At 45.8% G+C, this 22,419-nt stretch overlaps 1 protein-coding gene across 1 annotated transcript; it reads left to right on the forward strand.

The window, feature by feature from the left end:
- The first annotated feature begins 2,554 nt into the window (after positions 1-2,554).
- On the forward strand, positions 2,555-21,452 carry LOC125036237 (neurogenic locus protein delta-like). Its single transcript, XM_047628708.1, has 8 exons — positions 2,555-2,676; positions 8,034-8,461; positions 8,697-8,993; positions 10,622-10,685; positions 15,989-16,246; positions 17,189-17,249; positions 18,095-19,618; positions 19,753-21,452. The coding sequence occupies exons 2-8, from the start codon at positions 8,393-8,395 to the stop codon at positions 19,955-19,957; spliced, it is 2,478 nt and encodes an 825-aa protein (XP_047484664.1). The 5' UTR covers positions 2,555-2,676; positions 8,034-8,392; the 3' UTR covers positions 19,958-21,452.
- The last annotated feature ends 967 nt before the right edge of the window (positions 21,453-22,419 follow it).

The following is a 22,419-nucleotide window of genomic DNA, read 5'->3' on the forward strand; positions in this document are numbered from 1 at the left end:
CTCTCTCTCTCTCTCTCTCTCTCTCTCTCTCTCTCTCTCTCTCTCTCTTTCTCTCTTTGGGGATAAAGATAGTTTGTCTCATTACTCTCAGTGTGTGTGTGTGTGTGTGTGTGTGTGTGTGTGTGTGTGTGTGTGTGTGTGTGTGTGTGTGTGTGTGTGTGTGTGTGTGTGTGTGTATGTGTACATTCATATATTTGTCTATATATCTATTATGCTTTTATTCATCTGTCTATTTCTCTATTTATATATCTATATGCACAAATTTTACATGAATTCACTCAGACAGACAGACAGACAGGCGCGCACACACACACACACACACACACACACACACACACACACACACACACACACACCACACACACACACACACACACACACACACACACACACACACACACACACACACACACACACACACACACACACACACACACACACACACACACACACACACACACACGCACACGCAAACGCACACGAACGCACACGCACGCACGCACGCGCGCACACACACACGCACACGCAAACGCACACGAACGCACACGCACGCACGCACGCGCGCGCGCGCACACACACACACACACACACACACACACACACACACACACACACACACCCACACACACACACACACACACACACACACACACACTCACTCCCTCCCTCCCTCCCTCCTTCGCTCCTTCTCCCCCACCCTTCCCTCTCTCTCTATCTATCTATCTATCTCCCCTCCTTTTCCTTCCCTCCCTCTCCCCTCCCTTCCTGCTCTCTCTCCCCTCCCTTTCCCTCCCTCCCGCTTTCTCTGTCAATAGTCTTTATCTCTCGTGTTATCGACCTGTTATCGGCAGATGCGACACTCGCGCCAGACAGCTGTTTTGTCATACAGTAACGAAGTGAAGGTGACGATAGCTGGTTTAATTAAGACAATTTGGAAAGTAATGGTAATTATATTGGTGACTGTTGTTTTTTTTTTTTTATTGGTGTTATCATTGTGTATTTGTTTTATGATTTATTGGTTTAGTGATTTTGGTAATGGTCATACGTATTATTGAACGTCAGTTTATAAGGTAATTATAATTGTATTTTTTTTTCTTATTATTTCTTGTCTCTTATTATTGGTTTTTTTTATTTGCTTGATTGTTAGTCATTATTACGATCGTGTTTATTAGCGGATTTATTTGGCAAAATATTTGGAAAGCAATTGCAGCTTGTATATTAACTAAATAAAGGGCGTACTTTCTATATGCATATTAATGTACTGAGATGCACCGGACCAGTAAAACGAAAATACACATATAAAGGACAAATATTTCTTCACGTTGGTATAAAAGTTAAAGTGCCATCAAGTACAGTGTTACATGAACAGAAACCATCAACAGTGCCACCACTAACAGTGACTTTCAACACTTCCGCCACGGGTAATGCCCAGTCCATTTTTAGAGTGTGGGAAAGTTTCGATTAGATTGTTTAGAGGGAAATTAGATAATGAAGACAATATGATATCAATCTGTGCCTCTCTCTCTCTCTCTCTCTCTCTCTCTCTCTCTCTCTCTCTCTCTCTCTCTCTCTCTCTCTCTCTCTCTCTCTCTCTCTCTCTCTCTCTCTCCCTCTCTCCCTCCCCCCCCTCCCTCCCTCCCTCTCTCCTTCCCTCCCTCTCTCCCTCCCTCCTTCCCTCCCTCTCCCCTTTCCCTCCCTCTCCCCTTTCCCTCCCTCCCTCCCTCCCTCCTTCCCTCTCTCCCTCTCCCCTTTCCCTCCCTCCCTCCCTCCCTCCCTCTCCCCTTTCCCTCTATCTCTCCCGTTTCCTTGTCTTATCAGAGTGGTGTTGTTTAGCTCCTGTGGTTTTCTTTGTCGTCGTGGCACTTTGGCACTATTTTAGATAATATGGCACTCCTATCTCTTGTCCAGTGCGACGAATATATGCATGACATCAGCTGTGATTGCGGTGCGTCTTGTAAGCTCGCAACTGCACTCAGTGTTTTCAGTGGTGACAAATGCACTCGTAGAAACAGTGTGAAAGGGAGAAAACAATGTGAATGGTGGGTGGTTGGGTTTTCTTTACGTATTCGTCGTAATTACGTATTTTGTTTTGGGTGTAAATACATAGACGTATGTTGCCTATTATGTCTTATATTTTTTCCATGCGTACGGGTGTACACACACACACACACACACACCCACACACACACCCACACACACACACACACACACACACACACACACACACACACACACACACACACACACACACACACACACACACATACACACACACACACAAATTTAAATACTACACCTCTACTCCCTTTTCCACTGGAATCTTTAACACCTCGTAATGCCCACCTACCCCCCCCCCCCCTCCATTACGTCTTTCGTCTCCCCTACCCCCAACCCCCACCCCCTTTTCCCCTCCTTCCCGAAGTCAAAGGATCCACCTTACTTCCGGCCGAGGTCATAGGTCATAAGACGCTCTCGAGATGACCCAGCTCTGTCATCTCTGTGCGCGTGGCTCGAGCGTATACTACCCACATACGCACATACGGACAAACGGGTGAGCGTCCATTCATTCACGTTCTTCGATCATTCACAGAGGAAATACGCCAGCGATAAGAAATACCCAAGAAAAACAGTGCCGGAAATCTGTTCGAGTTTAACGCAAATTCTTCTGTTTAGGTGGTAAGTACGAAGAAACGCGGTTATTTGGATAAAGGTCTCGATTTTTCTTCGAAATTTAATGAATTCACAAAGTTTATATGTATATATATACATATATACATATATATATATACATATATACGTACACATACACATACATATATATGTATATGTATATATATATATATATATATATATATATATATATATATATATATATATATATTCGTTCACATACGCATACATATATATGTATATGTATATATGTATGTATGTATGTATATATGTATATGTATTTACACATATATGTATTTATGTATATGTATACACATACGTATACATATGAATATATATACATACATGCACATACATATACACACACACACATATATATACATATATATACATATATATACATATAATTATACATATATATACATATAATTATACATATATATATACATATAATTATACATATATATACATATAATTATACATATATATACATATAATTATACACATATAATTATACATATATATATATATATATATATATATATATACAGACACACACACGCACATATATATGCATGTATCGCTTGACCCGAAGGCCCTTAAAAGCTGCGGTCCGCCTGGGCACGTGTTCTAAAAGAGGAGGAGGAGAAGAGGGAGGGTAGAAGGACGAGGGGGAGGAAGGGGGGGGGGGGTCGGCGTCATCTCCCACCCACAGCGAATTTCCTTTTTCCTTTCCATGTGTTTTCCCTCCATTTCTCTGCCCCTCGTTTGCGCGCGTGGTCGGTCGGTGGCTGGGTCTCTCTCTCTCTCTCTCTCTCTCTCTCTCTCTCTCTCTCTCTCTCTCTCTCTCTCTCTCTCTCTCTCTCTCTCTTTCTCTCTTTCTCTCTCGCATTCATTTTTCTTTCTGTTTCTAGTGATCTTGCTTTCTCCTAACATATCCTTGCCTATCCTTCCCTCCTTTCCAATTCCTCTCACTCACTCTCTCTTTCTTCACCTTCTCCTTCTCCTTCTCTTCCTCTCCATCATCATCCCCTCCTACCCCAAACTCTCCCCCCATCCCCCCTCCCCCCAATCCCACCTATCCCCCCCTACCCCCCCCACATCCCCAATCCCACATCGCACCTATCCTCCTCCCCCCTCCCGCATCCCCAATCCCACCTATCCTCCTCCTTCCCCCCCCCCCCCTTCGCCAATTCCAAGGACCACCTCGCCCATCCCTTCCTCGAGCGCGTAGGGATCACGTTTGGCGGGAAATGCATCGTCCGGGCGGTGGCAGCGGCGGCGGCAGAACAGCGGCGGCGCATCATCTTTGGCGGCAGCGGCAGGGCACGCGTCCGCCGCCGCTCCGGGGAAGAAGGCCACAAGTGGAGCCGACCCGCCCGCGCCTCGCTGGTCGCTTCTGTTTGGGGGGCGGGGGCGCGAGCGCGTTCTTCGCTTGCTTTTTTCTGTCTTTCTTGTTTGTTCTCATTTCTGTATTCCTTATCGTTCTTTATCTTTATTCATGTTTATATTTCTGATTATTGTTTGTTTATGTATTCCTTGTTTATTCTTATTCGTTAATAGGGCTTATTTCCGTAATTGTTTATTTTCATTAATTTATATATTTTTTGCTTTTATTTATTTGGGTATTTCTTGCGTATTTAAACCTATTGCTTATTTTTATTTATATCACCATTTATTCCCATACATTTCTTTATATATCATTTCTTTCCATCTATTTCTACCCTGTTATACATGTTATATATTTCTTTATTTACTCTTCTTATTAATTATCTGCCTCTTTTTTATTTATATATATATTTATTTCCTGTTTATTTCTTTTCATGTCCTTGACTTTCCTTGTGCATTATTGGTGTTGTCTCTCCAGAGTTTTTTTTTCCATCTTCCTTCCCTCTCTTCTGCTTCTTTTCCTCTTGTCTCTTTCCTTGGGTTCTGTCTGGTTGCTGTAATAGATTTACCTTGCCCTTTTCTTTGTACTGCTCTCTCTCTCTCTCTCTCTCCCTCTCTCTCTCTCTCTCTCTCTCTCTCTCTCTCTCTCTCTCTCTCTCTCTCTCTCTCTCTCTCTCTCTCTCTCTCTCTCTCTCTCTCTCTTCTCTTCAATATATGTATGTATGTGTATATATATGTGTGTGTGTGTGTGTGTGTGTGACTACACACATGTACGTGAATGTGAGTATGTGCGTGTGTGTGGCTTTTGGGGCTGTGTATGTAGGCGTGGTTGTTTGTGAGTGTTTGCAGTATCTGTGCATTTGCATTATGTGCGTGTGTGTATAGTTGCTGGTATATGTGTGCCTCTTTACCTGTTTTTATATACTCAGCCATTCATTTACGTTTACTACTCCTGTAATTAGCATAACCACACGCACGCACCCCACACACACACACACACACACACACACACACACACACACACACACACACACACACACACACACATACACACACACACACACACACACACGTACGTCAGTTTTTGTCCTTTATTCATCTAACATTATCTCCCCATTTTTATCTTCGTACATGCCATGTCTTTCCGTTTTCCTTTTCCCTCCCCTTTTGCAACTCCCGCTGTGCTATTGTGGTCAGAGACAACTTGCAATGCCATAATCAACATTGCATTTACTTTGGATAATCAAATCCTGCTAATAACAATAATAATGCTAGTGGTAATAGTGATAATGTTAACAATAATATTAATAATAATAACAATAATAATAATAATGATGATACTAATAGTGATGATGATAACAATACTATTAATCATAATAATCATTATAACAATAATAATAATAATGATAATAATAATAATGATAATAATAATAATAACAATAAGGATAATAATATAACAGCAACAAGACCCACTGACGTAGTTGGTCTATCATCAAACATAATATGGTTAAATCTCTAACTGTGAAGTAGTAAAAAATATAAATATATATGATCACAATGACACTGATGACGTAGATAATCGCACATTGATAACCATTGGTAAACACTCTATTGTCTTCATATGAATGAAATTTTCCCATAAATAAGATAACCTCTTAACAATTTTATTACCGTAAGCAGTGCACACTCCCGTCAAAATAATACTTTCAGGACATTTATTAAAACATGACACCAACAACACCATACACAGAACATGACAAAAACAACAACAACAATTAGCAACCACATAAAACCTACCAATATAACACGCTAACACCTTCGCTTTAAGAAGAAGAAGAAGAAAAATCAGAGTCAAGAATTAGGAGAGGCCGAAAGTGCATCCACAAGTCCCTAAGATTGGCCCTGGGATCGGTGGGTTCCGCCCTTGTGCCCTCCCTCACGCGCGGGGGGAGGGGGGGCGCGAGAGCCGAGGGGGGGTGAGGAGGGGGGGACGCAGGTGGCCACTCGCAGCTGTTCATCCTCCCCTCCCCTCCCCCCACCCCCTTGGGTCCCCCTTCCCCCTCCCCTCTCTCTCGCGCATGGGGATCGTTGCCGGCGGTCGCTGGTTGGCGGGATTGCGTCGGGTTTGAGGTTGTCTATGTTTGCGTTGTTTTCCTTTGAGTTCGCTTTATTTGAGTGTTTGTTGGAAGGTTTATGTTCCTTGGCGGTAAATGCACTTGTGAGTTTGGGTTTTGCCCGAGAGAATATCGCTATTTTGGCTGTAAATGGGATACGTCTAATTTGAGTTACTGGCAACTCGGTTCGAGCTTGCCCTCCCCTCCCCCCACAAACCATCTTCTAGATGTCGACCGAAATTCATAATATTTCCCATTTAATGTTAAGAATCGAACTCTTTCACAAATGAAAGCCCCATCCTATGATCCTCTCTTGCTAGAGTCCGGCCTACATAAATAATAAAATTCGATCTAAACCAACAGGGTAGAAAGGAAAAAAGCAAAAAGGAAAAATAAGAACCTCGGTGGCGGCAACAGTGTGACTACCTTACTACAACTACTACAATACTATAATTTCTTCTATTAACCTGTTACTTACAATATTTAATAAAATTGCCCTGATTTCGTGATATTTGTAAGGTGTGAAGGAATGAGGTGTTGTATGAGAAGTTGCAAGCATGGAGCATGTATTGAAAATGTATTTTGGTTAATACATGTACTACTGTGATTGTAAAGTAGATTTGTTTGTTTGTGTTGTTTCAAGGGAATTGATAATTGTATAATATTCTAATTTATTTGTGATAATATCCATGTCAGTAAGTGATGTTGGACTACAATGATATGTCCTTTAATCTTTGCATTTTCAGGCACATAACGAGTACATATGCAGGTGTGTATAATGCTGAATGTTTATGCATTTGTTTATGTTCTTAGATACATAAACACAAATACTTATATATATACATATACATACGTGTGGTTGTACATGTGCGCATGCATACATACATACATTTACATATATACACATGCATGTATGTGTACGAAAATGTATGTATGTGTGTACGAACATGTATGTATGTATACATACATCCAAACATATATGTGTTTATATATACGCGCATACGTAATGTATGTTTGGATATTACTTGTAAAAAAAATGTTGCAAGTGTTTTAGCATACATTTACCATAACAATGTAAATATACGTTAAACATCAGCTTAGAATATTCATACCGCATATATACTTAGAGAAGACATTATCCCATACCTTGAAAAAAGTTATCTCTCCCGTTCAGTCGTTCAATAATATTACTATCTACAACAACAAACTTCTCATTCACTCCTAGAGAAGTCATAATATAACTCGAAATTATATATAACCAGCCTATAGTTGATCCAATTTGCAAAAATAATATCAGTCGAGTTTATATTTTCCACTCTCGGTTACCTTCACTGCGTGTTACTGCCCTCTGTCGGCCGCTCTCCGAACTAGACCTTAAACGCTAGGACCAAAATGAACAGAAAACAAACGTCTTTTCCACGTGTTTTGTGTCACTGTTTGTGTGATTTGCAGAAAGAGAAATGAAGAAATGCAAAAGAGGGATTTGATAAGTAGATAGCTATAGAGAAAACTGAGGGATTATGTGTTACAAGTGAGGAGAAGTGATGAATAGTGAATGTAGTAAATCAGTGCTGGCTCTGGTGAGACTGTGAGTGATAGAGAAACAAGACGAGAAAGGTAATGTTTATTATAGAATTTAAGAAAAAATAATAACATATCCGAGAAGTCATCATTGAGAAGTAGTATCTTCCTCCAATAAATAGTGGATGCTACATGTGAACGGCAAGAGAGATGAAATAAAAGAGAATCAACCGAGATTAGGAAGTGAAGATAGGCCAAGAAACGAGAGGGTAAAAAAAAAAATAAAAAAAAAATAGGAGTAATACTAATCGTAGTAAAACGGTGTTGTTTCTGCGGCAGGTCGTGGGCGGAGCTTAGGGAGCCGGCGGGCGGAGCTTAGGGAGCCGGCGGGCGGGCGGACGGAGCTCGGCCCGAACGTTTCTCTCGCTCGTCAGTCTGTCACGAACCTACGCACGGAGAGGGTGTGCCGCGTGCGGTCCTGAAGCAGCATCACACGCTCCCTTTTTTTAAAGCTCTCCTTTTTTTTTCCTCCTCTCCCCCTCCCCCCCTTCCCCCTCTCCACTGTTGACTCCTGCGGTTCTCCTCGACGTACCCCCCAACATCGCCTACGATACGCAGGATACAAGAAATACAATACGTGGTGTATTGTTGTATCGAAAAAGCATTCCACGACGCAGGTTCTACACTAACACACAGCCATGCGGTGGCTCTCACATCCCGTGGCCATCGCACTGGCCGGGATCGTCTTGTCGCTGTGTGTCATTGAGGTAAGTTTGTGATCGAGTGACATCTCAGTGTTAAAGCTTTATGTTTGCAAAACGTGGCTACGTGTGTGGATAATATAGCAACCAATCTGGACATTTTGTTATTCGAGTATTCATCGTGGGGGAAAAAAAATCCTAAGTCCCCAAAAGTATGCATTATAATACAAGTCCCAATTTTATACGAATGCTCACCACGCCTTTTTAACTAACGCAATATTTTTTTGTCTCCTTCCCAAAGACCTCGGCCAACGCGGTGTTCGAACTCCGCCTGAAGAAGTTCTCGAACCGCTTCGGCAAGGACACCGAAGGACACTGTTGCAGCGGCTATCGCAACTCGCAAGGACACTGCACGGGTACATGCAAGACGAAATTTCGCGTGTGTCTCAAAGTTTACCAAGAAGTTATAGACCCAGAGTCGCCATGCACTTTCGGTGAGGCCGAGACTCCGGTCTTGGGCGACAACGAAGTGGATTTCTCCAAAGTGGATTTGCAAGGATTCCGCAATCCCGTGCCGTTTGAGCTCGCTTCGTGGCAGGTAAGGAAAACGGAAATGAAAGAGAAAAAAAAAAATATGATACAAGTTCCATCTAAGTGGATGATGTGTTGATTTGTGTTAGTGAAGAAATGAATGTTATAGTAGTGTGTTCTTTCTCGAAAATGTGGTATTGATTTAATGTACGGAATATGATGCGAAGAAAACACAGTGAGAAAACACCATACTTACGCGAAGTCCCAAAGATTGTGTGAATTGTGTCGAGGTTTTGCCGTTTTCGTAGAAGTGCGAAGTACAGTGCAAGAGTACGAGGATAAACAGTGATACAGTGCTACTTGGAATTGTGTACAGTGAAGAATTGCCAATATATAGTGAATATATAGAAAAAAACAAAATACTACACAAGTGCAAGAGTAAAACAGAACCAGAAAGAGGAGGAGAGAAAGAGTGAGAGAAGTGATGAGAATAACCTTAGTAAAGAGATGGGGAGGAGAGGCAATAATTTTCCTCTCTCCTATGCCCGTTTACTCACTATTCCTCCCACTCTTTCTCGGCTTCTCTTCTCGTTCTGAACGGAGCAAAGTGACCCAACAAGTTTTTTGTCCACTTCTTGTTACAAAGTGCATCTTAATCCTTAAACTCGTGTAGTAAAAGTGCATTGAGCAAAGAAGGAACGTTCCCACGGTTGGAAGTGTGAATGTACAGTGTAAAATCATTTTTCATCTTCTGATCTCTCTCTTTTCGTATTTCTTGTTTCTTCTACTTAAAAAAAAAAAGCCATACCACTACCTTTTTGGTGCAAACATAAGTCCTCAAAGAAATCAGTGGAAGGAAACAGAAATGTGATAGAAAGTGGAAAAAAGTGCATTTAATTTGCCCTGACTGAACACGCATACCATCAGTGTTCTTGACATAGGCCTATGCTGCTGTGATGAAAAAAAAAAAGAAGTTTTGCTTCGGCTTGTGTTGAAACAGTAACATCAGTTTCACGGCCAATCACGAGTGCATAAGATAAAGTATAACAGATTGGAAAATATTACCATAGGCTATGCTTAGTGGAAAAAAACGTGATTTTCTTAACCTTTCAATCGAACAAAAGTGTTAATATAAAAAGGACAAGAACAAACTACACCAGTGATTTGACGAAAGTGGTGATGCACTTTCCAGATAAAGTGAAACAAACACCCCTCAGTAGGTGTGTGAGTGTGTAGCCACAGCAGTTAACTCCGGAAAGCCTGACGGAGGTTGTAAAATCATAAACGACAGTCGTTCAAGTGCTAAAGTGTACCTTACGCTGGCATTGATTGCTTTATGGACCGTTGAAAATCGCTCTGAGGAAAAGTAGTAAGAGGAAAGGTTTTCGTTCGAGATCACAATGGAGAGAAGATTGTGTCTTTAAAAAAAAAGGTGATGATAAAGCCATTTATATACTTCTGACGAAACGGCAAAGGACTTCACACAATTGATAATCATACCGCTTTGGGATTCGTGTATGTGTGTTTTTTTATGCGTGTGCGTATGTGTACGTACAAGTTCGATCGCCATATTCCGTTCATTAAGTGTATTACCGAAAGAGAAAGAAAGAAATGCATACAAATTTATAGTAAATATATATATACGAAAAAATACAAAAGTGCTCATAGTGGAAATTTCTTGCTTTTCTTCAACAGGGAACATTTTCGCTCATCATAGAAGCATGGCACGAAGAACCCAACACAACTGCTACTTATGTTGGTGAGTACTTTCGACATGTTGTGTATTCATTAGTTTTCTTACAACTACGTAAATTAATTTCATATTTAGCTTTCGAAACTGTGTTCAATCGAGTCCAGACCCGAGACCGTGTAGGCCTACATAACTAGTATTATCACTTCGTATTCTGATGTTAGTATTTTATATTATTCCAAAATGTTTAATCATGTGTTGACCTGACTCGCGTCTCTTCGGCTCATCCTAATGTGAGTGAGATTATAAGCCTTAGAATCTCACTCTCTCGAGGGATTAGGCGACACAAAAGTTAGGTCAGCCGGTCGCTTTTTGAGACAGAAGAGAGGTCAGATGAAAGGGAAGCAAAAAGGAAGAAGAGAAGAGATGGGTGTAAAAGGGGGGTGGGGGGGGGGGGGAGACGGTCGCCTAGGTAAAGAGAGCAATGTTAGGTCAAAGGCCATTTCAGGTCACGTTGCCGACCCTTTGGAAGCGACCTAAGATGGGATTAGCAGAAGGTTTTAATTGTTGGTGCCGCCTCCTTCTGAGAGGTCCAACTCATTAAAGCGAGGTAATTTAGCCCTTCTGGAGGAGTGTCATAAAGGTGGCATTTGAACGGAGATACAATGATGATGCCTTGATGGTCGAGGGGATGAGAAGTTTGATATCTTTATACCTATTTATCCTTAGTATTTAGAAGATATAAGTTTAACTAATATCAAAGCAGGAACATATAATTATCACGTCAATAACTCCTTAATGCATAACAATAAAAGCTCATAAATTACATCTGCATTTTGTAGCGGACAACGATTAGCATGTGGTCAGCGGACACCAGATGTAAAGACCCAAAACAATAGCCGATGAAGATAGGGAACAGATGGGAGGAGAGAGAAAAGGGGGGGGGGTGATGGGGTGGCGGAAAGAGAACTGCGACCGAGAGAAGAAGGGAGGGAGAGAGAAGAGAGAGAGACGGAGAGGGAATAGTGGTGCATCCGGTTTCGTTGGAGTCGTTAGTGTTTTAGAATACACCGAGTTTATCGCCCCGAATGAGAGAGAGAGACAGACAGACAGACAGACAGACAGAGAGGAAAGCTTGCGTCGCTGTATTTTCCCCCTCCTCCCCCCCCAAAAAAAAAAAAATCGAAGTAGGATGTTTGGAGGTTGACGCTTGGTTCATGGGTTTTGTGTGTATGTGTGTGTAGTACCACAGGACGGCCTTCTGGCACCCGTCGTGTTTATAATGTGGAGTGTGTGCGGTCGCCAGCGTTAAACAAATCTCGATTGTTCCTCCACTCTGTCCATTAGCCGGGAAGAAGAGAAAAAGTAGAGAGAAAAAACAGTTAAGAACCAAAATTATGGTGATTGAGATATATTGGTGTTTTATGGATTGCTGTTGCTCTCTACCGAAAAAATCATTTGACGATCAGTCTATAGCCACGTAAAGGAGCGAGGGTTTCGGGGGGAGAAAGATCGCTGGCGGGGGCTTAATAAGTCCCATTAGGTGGCTTGGGGGTAAGGAGGAGGGTCGGAGGGAGAGGGGGACTGGCAGGATATTAGTGGTCGCCCCGGGGCAAGACGGGACGCTCAGGGACCCCCAGGCGGTGTAGGATACCCGCCCTTAGGAACTCCACCAACTGCTGACAACCCGCTCCTACGTGTGTGCGTGCGTGTGTGTGTGTTGGAATATTGCCTCGTCTTTTTTCCTCTTGTATGTATGAGTTATATTTGTTATGAGTGTTAGTCTGTCGGTTTGAGTCATTCGAAGCTGCGGGGTTTGGCAACAGGGGCGAAAGAGGTAGAGCGAGAGAGAGGAGAGAGAACGCCACAACGGTAGCGTTGTTAGGGAGCGTTTTACAGACGTCCTTTTTCGTAGCTTTTAACCACGTGTGTCTCCTTCCGTTCGCCTAATCCTGCTCAGCCTTTTTTAGTGTTGTTGGTTCTCGCTGTTGCTGCTGTTGCAAATTCGCCTCTTCTTCTTCTCACGCTCTTTAGCTCTCCCCCTTCCTTCTCTCCCTCCCTCCCTCCTCCCCTCCCTTCCTGCCTCGCTTCCCCTCCCCCCTTAGTCCCGGCTTACCTTCCTACCAACCTACCTACTTTACCTTTCCCCCCTTCCGCTATTCTCCCTTCCTCCTCACCTTCCCTTCCATCTCTTTTGCTCGCCCCCCTTTTCCTTCCTATCCTCCCTCTTTCTCCCGCCTCCCCTCCCCCCTTTTCCTTCCTTTCCTCCCTGTTTCCCCCTTTCCATGACGTCACACTCCAGCGCTTGGCCGAACCGCTGAAATTTCCTCTTGTATCTTTCCCCCGTGTGTGTTGTAATGCGATAGAACACAGGAAAACGATATATGGTCATCATTACACGTGTTCCCCCCCCCCCCCAACCACCCCTCTCCACCTACTCCACCTACTCCCCCTTCTCACCTCTACCTCCGCCCTCCACTTTTGGTCTGGCTTCCCGGGTCTCTCTCTCTCTCTCTCTCTCTCTCTCTCTCTCTCTCTCTCTCTCTCTCTCTCTCTCTCTCTCTCTCTCTCTCTCTCTCTCTCTCTCTCTCTCTGGACAAGCTCCTCGTCCTCTTATTTCTCTTTCTCCTCCTGCTCATGTTCTCCCTCTTATCCCTATTCCTCCTCTTCCTCTGTCGCTCTCTCACACACACCATTGTCAAACGTTTTTGCCTTCGTTGCTCCGTTCATTCGCCCGCGCGCGAGAGAATCCGCAGCCAACGGAGCAGGCGAGGTGAGGCGACCAGCGGACGTGGGTGTTTCCTCCTCTTCTTCTTCTTCTTCTTCTTCTTCTTCTTCTTCTTCTTCTTCTTCTTCTTCTTCTTCTTCTTCTTCTTCTTCTTCCGCCTCATCTTCCTCAAGGAAAATGAGTAGGAGGAAGGAGCTAGAATAAGGAGTAAGAGGAAGGGAAAAAGAAGAAGGAGGAGGAGGAGGAGGAGGTCGTTATGCAGTCTCCTCGGTAGACTCCTTGAGACGTTCACTCACTCACGAGGAAGGAACGTCCAGTTTTTGCTCCTTGGCCGCCTCCCTTTTTGTTTACATGTGTGTGTGTGTGTGTGCGCGTCTTTTAATGGGCAGCGATCGTGGGTAGGCATTTCTCTCTCTTTACCTTCCTGTGGGCAAGGTGGGTAGGTAGGGTAAGTGGCATTTTTTTTTTCTTCTGTTCTCCTCATCTTCTCTCCTCTTCTCACTTTCCTTCTTACCCACCATCCTCTTTTTGCCTCTTTCCTCTCCCTCTCCCCACCCCTTCCCCCCCCCGTGCGAGAAATCCATTTCCTGTGCTAAGAGTCGGAGTAAACTCACCAATTTAGCGTGAAAGGAGAAAAGATGGGGAGCTTTGGGCATGAGAGAGAGAGAGAGAGAGAGAGAGAGAGAGAGAGAGAGAGAGAGAGAGAGAGAGAGAGAGAGAGAGAGAGAGAGAGAGAGAGAGAAGGAAAGGAAAGGAAAGGAAAGGAAAGGAGAGATGAGGGTGGTTGATAGGTTGAGGGAGGGAGGGAGCGGAGGAGGGAAAATTGGGGTATGGTGAGAGAGGGTATTGATAGGGTTGGGGGTGAGGGAAGGGGGAAGGGGCAGGCATTTGAGAGCGTTCTAACGACTTCTTGGGCAGTTTCAGGTACATTTCTTCTTCCTTCTCTCCCCCTTTCTCTCTCCTATTTCGCTCTCAGCTTGAGTTTCTCTCTCTCTCTCTCTCTCTCTCTCTCTCTCTCTCTCTCTCTCTCTCTCTCTCTCTCTCTCTCTCTCTCTCTCTCTCTCTCTCTCTCTCTCTCTCTTTTGGCACATCACCAGAGATATGAATAGAGAGGCAAATAGACGATTGAAAATAAATAACAGTATCGAAGATTTTCCAACAACGACTTCTGGTGTTCTTGCCGTTCTCGCTGTTCTCCTGTTCTTCTGTTCGTTCGTTGCTTTTTCCCATGGCCGGCGTTGCACGGGGCACGGCGATGACTAACAGCTTAAACGTGGCAATTGCAGCCGTGCTTTAGGCAGGTACGGGGGAGGGGGAGGGGTAGGAGGAGGAGGAGGAGGGGGCAGGGAGGGACTTACAGCTGGTTGGTTCCTTCTTGTTCTCTGTTTTTCTCCGTTTCTCCGTTTTACTTTCTCGTTCTTTGTTTTCTCTTGTTCTTCCTATCTTCTGTTTTCCTCTGAAGGGATGTTAGTTAGTTTTTTCTTTGGTAGATTCAAACGACCTTGCAACAGCGCACGGTTAAAGTGGGAAAAAGATAGTAAAACGTGGCATTTAAACATCAGAGAGAGAGAGAGAGAGAGAGAGAGAGAGAGAGAGAGAGAGAGAGAGAGAGAGAGAGAGAGAGAGAGAGAGAGAGAGAGAGAGAATATCCGCAGAATAAAAAGAAGAAAAAAAATTAAGAGAAACATTTGGTACCTGCGTGTACCGATACCTAAGTGGTTGGGCATTGTGTATGCAGGGCAACACACGTAACTTCGCTCCTCCCTCCCTCCCAGCCTCTCCGTTCCTCCCTCCTACCCTCCTCCCTCCCGCCCCTTCTCCTCTCCCCCCTCCTTCTCCTCCTCCTCCCTGGCAAGACCCAGCAGCTCGCCAGACACTTTCCCACGCTCCCATGCACTTCAAGTCATGCAGCCAGCGCCATGCACACCTCTCCTCTCCCCCGCTCCCTCCTTCTCCCTCCCCCTCTCCCTTCTCCTCTGCGCCTCTTTCGCTATTTCTTACGCTCTCTCTTCCTCCTCATCTTCCATCTCCTCCTCCTCCCTCTTATTACCAGTTTCTTCTTCACCTTTTCCTCCCTCACCTCGTCCTTGTTTTATCCGTTATTATGTGTTTCTCACGAGTTCTTCTTTTTCTTCTTTATCGCGTTGTGTTCTCACGACAAGGGAGGTCTGGACTCGATGCGCGCGCGCGCTCACGCACACAGGAGATTCACAGAGCATATCCATGAAAAAAATACATCTTTGGCTTTTTATAAGTGTCTTCGATAGTCCTTTTTTTCTTTGAAATTTTTATGTAGATTATACGCTCGGTTTCCCATGCCGGAGATGCACTTTGTGAGAGATACGTGGTTTTTAATGTGTTATGGTCGATGCCCTTAAGTATCTTTAGAGGCGCGGATTCATTTAGTCGTTTTAGGTTGGCAGCTTTTTACGGCGATGCCCATTTTTACCCTTGCATGCCCCTTTGCCGCCTCATTATGCCCCGCTCCCTCACATCGGTTTTCTCTCATTTTACTCATCTTAAGATGAGTAAAATCCCTGCGCTTACCCCCCCCCCCCTTCATTCTCCACCACCACCAACACCTCCGCCTCCTCATTCTCCACCATCCTCTCGACTGACCCCCCCCCCCCTCTCTCTCCCCCAGAACCGGCCCTGATCACCCGCCTGATGATCCAGCGCTGGCTCGACCTCGGGGACGAGTGGACGGGCGACGACCACCGCACCTCGCACTCGTCGCTCTCCTACGAGTTCCGAGTGACCTGCCAGGAGAACTACTACGGCGAGGGCTGCCGGAAGTGGTGCAAGCCGAGGAACGACTCCTTCGGCCGCTACGTGTGCGACGACCTGGGCGAGTTCGTGTGCCTGGACGGATGGCAGGGCCCCGAGAACTACTGCCTCAAACGTGAGTCTTGGATTTGATTTGTTTTTTGTCTTTTTATCTTTTCTTTTTTTTCTCTCTCTTTTCAGATTTTTGATGTCTTTAATTGTTTTCTCAGTTTATTTGGTCTTCCTCTTTTCTCCGCGTTCTATTGTGCTTTCGACTGTCTCCCTGTTTCTTTATTGTTTTCTCTCTTTTCTCTCGTTTCCCGCACGCAGTCTTCGTTGGCGTGCAAGTCACCGCCTCTTTCGGGCGACGCGCAACCACGCTAACACGTGGTTTTGGGTAATTGTTGTTGTTGTTTACTGTCGTCCCTGTTGGTGCCCGCCGCCGCTCTCGCCAGATGGCAGGGCTATAAGGGAAAGAGGGGGGGGGGGTAGTAGTGTGACGTCACGCGTTCGCAGCTGCTGCCCGCGCTCACAACGCCTCGCCGCGGTTCATTTAGTTTCACTCCTCATTCAATTTTTACTCAAAAATTCAAAACAGGAAAGAGTTGGGGTATTGGATTTTTTTTTTCGCCTTTTTTTTTTTTCCTTCTTTCTTGAGCAACGTAGCGGTCCCGTCTTGAATTCAGCTTCTCTGAATCACACTTTTAATTTTTTTTTTCCTTTCGTCTTCTCCGCGTTGAGGTGTTTGGCGAGGTGTTTAATGCCATGCGGGAGGGCAAGCCAGGCGGGGGAGGGAGGGAGGGAGGGAGTAGGGGAGGGACAGACGTCACCCGCAGATGCTCGCGCGTTTTTTTTTTTTTTTTTTTTTTTAAGGCACGGTTTATCGAAAACGTGTAATCTTTTTTTCTCTCATTTATTCTTCTTCCCTTCCTCCTTATTCCAAATCTCTTGAACCCTTCCCACACTCCGTTCAATGATTTTTCTCCATAATTTTGAATTGTTCATATGAAATAACGCATCGCCCAATCTTCCGAGCGAGGCATAACTTTAATTTTTTCCCCTTTTTTTCCTCCCGTAGCCATCTGTAGCTCCGGTTGCCACGAGTCCACCGGCTTCTGTGACCAGCCCAAGGAGTGCAAGTGAGTATTGCTTCGCTTATTACCACGGGGGGAGGGGAAGGGGGGGGGGGAGGGAGGTTATTAACACTGGGGGCATGTTTGGTAGGGGGGGGGGGTGAGGGGGGTATTTTCATTGTTTTTCTTTATTTGCTGTTTGTCTTTAAGTGTTGGTCGCTTCAGGAAGGAGGAGGAGCAGAGAGTAGGGGAGCAGAGGGGAGAGGGGAGGAAAAGGGACAAAGAGGGAGGAGTAGGAGGAGGGGAAGAGGAAACCGACCTCCTTATATTTTATTGTTGTTTAACTTGAGGTCCCTCAACCCCTTGGCTAGTGTATCCCCTTACCGCTGAACCGTTCCCTCCTCCCCCCTTCCTCCCCTGCCCGTACCCCTTCTCCCTCCCTACTTCTCTTTCCTCCCTCTTTCCCTCCCCGTCTGTCCTCCTCCCTTCGTCTAGGTAAAGTCAGATCAATAGGGGAAATCGGACATGAATTTCAACAGAAGCACAGGAAAGGGGCGAACACAGGATGTTGGGAGATGAATAAGAAGTCGAAAAGAGGCCAAAAAGGAATAGGAGGAGGAGGAGGACGAGAAGGAGACGAGGAGGAGCTTGTAAGAGGACGCCGAGATCAGGTGTCACTTCCTTGGCGAAGGGCATCATGGGAAGGAAGCCCCACTGGACCCTCCGAACACTATTGTCGGTGGGAGGACGGGAGGGAAGGAGGTGGCTTCGATGACTTAGAATTAGCCTTTTTTCATGGGAATGGGCGGGGAATAAGGGTTGTGTTAGGCTTTATTTGCTTATATATATTTTATTTTTTCTGTTGTGTTTTTTTCGGCGTGTGGCTAACGACCCGTCTTCTCCCCCTGCAGGTGCCACAACGGGTGGAAGGGCTCGAACTGCGACCAGTGCCAGGTGTACCCCGGCTGCCTCCACGGCACCTGCGACAAGCCGTGGCAGTGCAACTGCGACGAGGGCTGGGGCGGCCTCTTCTGCAACCAGGACCTCAACTTCTGCACCAACCACCGGCCCTGCAAAAATGGCGCCACCTGCTTCAACACGGCCCCGGGCTCGTACTCGTGCGAGTGCCCCCCGGGCTTCTCGGGCACCATCTGCGAGATCATCAACGACACGTGCGCCAACACGCCGTGCCGCAACGGGGGCACGTGCCTGGACACGGGCGACGACCAGTTCGTGTGCCAGTGCCCCTCGGGCTTCACCGGCCAGTACTGTGAGATTTCCGGGCAGTCGTGCGCTGACCGGCCGTGCCTCAACGGTGCCACCTGCTCCGACACGGCCACCGGCTACCAGTGCCACTGCCGCGCCGGCTTCGAGGGCACCAACTGCGAGCGCGCCGTCAACGAGTGCACGTCCGACCCCTGCCTGAACGGCGGCTCGTGCGTGGACGAGCACGACAGCTTCCAGTGCGTGTGCCCCGTCGGCTACACGGGCGACCGCTGCCAGACCAACGTGGACGACTGCGCGAACCGGCCGTGCCTCAACGGCGGCACCTGCATCGATGGCCTTGACTCGTTCACGTGCCGCTGCATCCCCGGTTTCCTGGGCACGCTGTGCCAGACCAACGTGGACGACTGCCGCACGCAGCCCTGCGCCAACGGGGGCACCTGTGTGGACGGCGTCAACGACTTCTCGTGTGAGTGTCGGCCCGGGTGGGGCGGCCGCCAGTGCACGACGCGCGTGCCCGTGCCGGTGTCGCCGTGCGCGTCGGCGCCGTGCCACAACGGCGGCTACTGCGTAGAGGCCCCCGAGCTGGCTGTGGGCTTCCAGTGCACGTGCCCGAGCGGGCTGGGCGGCCCCTTCTGCACGGTGGTGACCAAGCCGGCGCCGCAGGTGGACGTGGACGCCTCGCCCATGTCGGCGGCGCAGGTGGTGCTGGTGGTGACCTTCAGCGTGGCCGTGCCCGTGCTGGCCGTCGTGTCGGCGCTGGCCATCGTGTGCATGAAGCGGCGCAGGAGGCGCGAGCGCGCGCGCCAGGACGAGGAGGCGCGGCGCCAGAACGAGCAGAACATGGTGCACAACGCCGTCAACGCCGCCAACAACAAGTGCCTGGAGGACCACATGATCATCAACTCGCTCGACTACCCGGCCAAGCCGCTCAACACGCAGCACCACGCGCTGCCGCACATGCAGGGCGGCCACCACCTGCACATGCACGAGCCCGACCCCAAGAAGGCCGTCGAGAACACGTACAGCATCGTGCCGGCGAGGAGCACCAAGACCATCAACACCGACATGTCGCGCCTCTCGCTCGCCGACTGCCTGGAGAAGGGCCTCGACGCCCCCGCCCCTTCTTGCCGCGGGACGCCCACCTCCGAGCTCAACGCGTCCTGCAAGGTGCTCCCCGAAGCCCCCCTCCCGCGAGTCCACAGCCACAGGTAAGCAGCGCTTCTTGAATCCGTTCCTCTCATGCCACACAAACCTTGTCTGAAATATCGTGTTCCTCTCTTCCTCTCTTCCTCTTTTCCTCTCCCTCGAGGCCGCCCTAACGCCCCCTTTCTCTCTCCCGCAGCGATGTGTACAGCAAGCGCAACAGCTTCATCGGCAGCGGAGGCGGCGGAGGTGGAGTCGGCGGCGGCGGCGGCAGCTGCGACATCCACACCTCCACCAACACGTTAACCTCCACCTGTACGCCTTCCACCTGTACCACGCCGTCAAGTGTGTTCGTTATAGAAGAACATTATGACGATGAGAATTACATTGCCACGGAGGTTTAGTGATTCGTTGAAATAATTACGTTTTTTTCTTCGAACTCTACGGTGTTTGTAGAAAAGAGAAAACGAAAAAAAATGGAAGAGAAGAGAAGAAAATGATTTAAGAGAGAAAATAATTGACTCTTCGTGTGATTCTTCTTCTTCTTCGTCTTCTTCGTAAGTGTTTAAAAAAAAGTGAGCAGAAAAAAAAGCAAAGAAAATTTTGCCCCCGAAAAAAATAAACATTTTTTTTGCTAGTGACGCCAAAAAGAGAAACCAAGACTTCTATTACAATTGATAGTATTATTAATTATTATTATTTTGTTGTTGTTTTCGCCTTCCAAAGGTGGGCGGAGCTTGTGCAAGAGAAGACCGCAAAGAACTTCCCTTTGCGACGTCTCGTGTGAAGCGCAAGGAAGTCACGGCCCGCGGAAGCACCGACAGAACGAAAAGAACGAAAACAAACAAACTGAAATGTTGAAGTGATGTTTTCACTTCTCTTTAGTCCCAAGCACATCCAAAGATGTTTTAATTTAGGAGCTATCATTACTATTTACTATTACTACTTCTGCTCTAGTTATTGCTATTTCTTCTCCTTATTTTCGCCGTCTTTCTCTCTCTCTCTCTCTATCTTTCTTTTTGCAAATGTGTTATTTTATTTATTGTTAAAAATAAATCGATTTTTTTTTCTCTCACACACTCTTTTTTTAATTATATATAAATATATATATGTACACTGTAACTTGTATCTTGTGGTATGTGGTACAAAAAAATTGTGTTTATATTGTAGTGCCTTCCATGTGAACAGTGGAAATGAACAGTGAACAAATGAACAAAGAAGTATCGTTGTTGTTTAAAGGAGCAAGCACAGTGGCAAAGGGGAGGAGTTTTGTGTATTTTGTGCAAGTTAAGACGAGGACATAATCAAGCAAACAAGCAGACAGTTCCAAGCAAGTTAAAAACAAAGAAGGCGGTAACACTAAACAAAGATTTTTTTTTTTTGTGCTCACGCGACTGTTTGTTTGTTTGTTGTTTTGTTTAGCAGATAGTGAATAGCAAATATGTCCACACCGCAAAAAAATAATAATTGTGATGAGGAGGGACGGTGATGACGTCATAACCGTGATGGTGACATGATAGTGATGATGGTGAAACTTGTGGTCCTTTTATATATATATTTTTGTGGTCTGTGTATGGAGGCTCATTCATCTCCCCCCCCCCCACCCCCCTCCCCCTTCCCCCACCCCTCTCTTCCTATTTCATCTCAGTGCCCTCCCCCCCTCCCCCCACCCTTTGTTTGCCAATTACCCCCTTTGTCGCTGTGTTGAGGTATAGTGTGGTATAGTGTGCTGTATAGTGAGAGATACGAACGCTTGTGTCAAATCCACGAAGATATAGTGAGATGAGAGAGAGAGAGAGAAGAGGGCGAGAAAGATGGGAGAGGAGAGAGTGAGCGGGCGAGAGCGAGAGACAGAAAGAGAAAGAGAAAAAGAGAGAGAGAGAGAGATGGAAGATTTAGTGGAAGAAAAAAAAAAAAATCTTTTCACTTTTTTTTGTTTCTCTCTCTTTCTTTTCCTTCTATCACTCACTCTCTCGCTCATTTACATCTCTCCTTTCTTTCTCTCTCTTCCCCTTCTCTCCCCTCCCCCCTCCCCCTTTTCCTCTCCCCCACACAGATCGATCTCAGAGTGATGTTGTGTAGATGTGCCCTTCGCCCCCCTCCCCCCCCCCCCTTCCCCCATATCCCTTTTCTTATTTGTTATTAGTGATATTCTCTCTTCTCTCAGAATGTTCTCGCGCATTTCAAATGTTAATTTATTATTCAGGAAAAAAAAAAAATGTTGAAATTGCCTCTGAAAGGAAACTTTGCACGGGCATTATACTAATTCCCGAATTGGTATAATGGAAGGAAGTTAAAAAAAAATAAAAAATAAGGTTTACAAAAGTGCTAATGTTGTTTCGTATATATGAAAAATATATAAGAAAGGTTTCAAGAGTATCAAAGTGGATTTAAACCTGAAGAATATATATATTTTTTTTTTTTTCATCTTTTGTAAGCTTCCATCCATTAATTTTTTTGCATTTATTTATATTTTTTTTTTCTTTTTTCTTTTTTCTTTTTTTCATTTACCAGCAAAATCACACAAGAATGTTTTGCCAAAGCTTCTTGGGTATATTTCTCTCTCTCTCTCTCTCTCTCTCTCTCTCTCTCTCTCTCTCTCTCTCTCTCTCTCTCTCTCTCTCTCTCTCTCTCTCTCTCTCTCTCTCTCTCTCTCCCCCCCCCTCTCTCCCTCTCTCTCCCCCCCTCTCTCCCTCTCTCTCCCTCTCTCTCCCTCTCTCCCTCTCTCCCTCTCTCCCTCTCCTTTTTTTCTTTCTCTCAGATTAACCCACCGAAGCACAACCAGTATATAAGTATAGGTATTTATAAGTATTTGCTGGTGATTGAAGAGATAAAAAAAGGAAAAGTAGAAGAAAAAGTAACAAAG

Source organism: Penaeus chinensis, chromosome 2 (genome assembly GCF_019202785.1).
Source record: "Penaeus chinensis breed Huanghai No. 1 chromosome 2, ASM1920278v2, whole genome shotgun sequence".
Taxonomy (NCBI): Eukaryota; Metazoa; Arthropoda; class Malacostraca; order Decapoda; family Penaeidae; genus Penaeus; species Penaeus chinensis.

Coding starts and splice junctions, on each gene's coding strand:
- LOC125036237 (XM_047628708.1), top strand. CDS start 8,393: ATGCGGTGGCTCTCACATCCCGTGGCCATCGCACTGGCCGGGATCGTC. Junction 8,994..10,621: donor TTGAGCTCGCTTCGTGGCAG/GTAAGGAAAACG, acceptor TTTCTTCAACAG/GGAACATTTTCGCTCATCAT. Junction 17,250..18,094: donor GACCAGCCCAAGGAGTGCAA/GTGAGTATTGCT, acceptor CTCCCCCTGCAG/GTGCCACAACGGGTGGAAGG.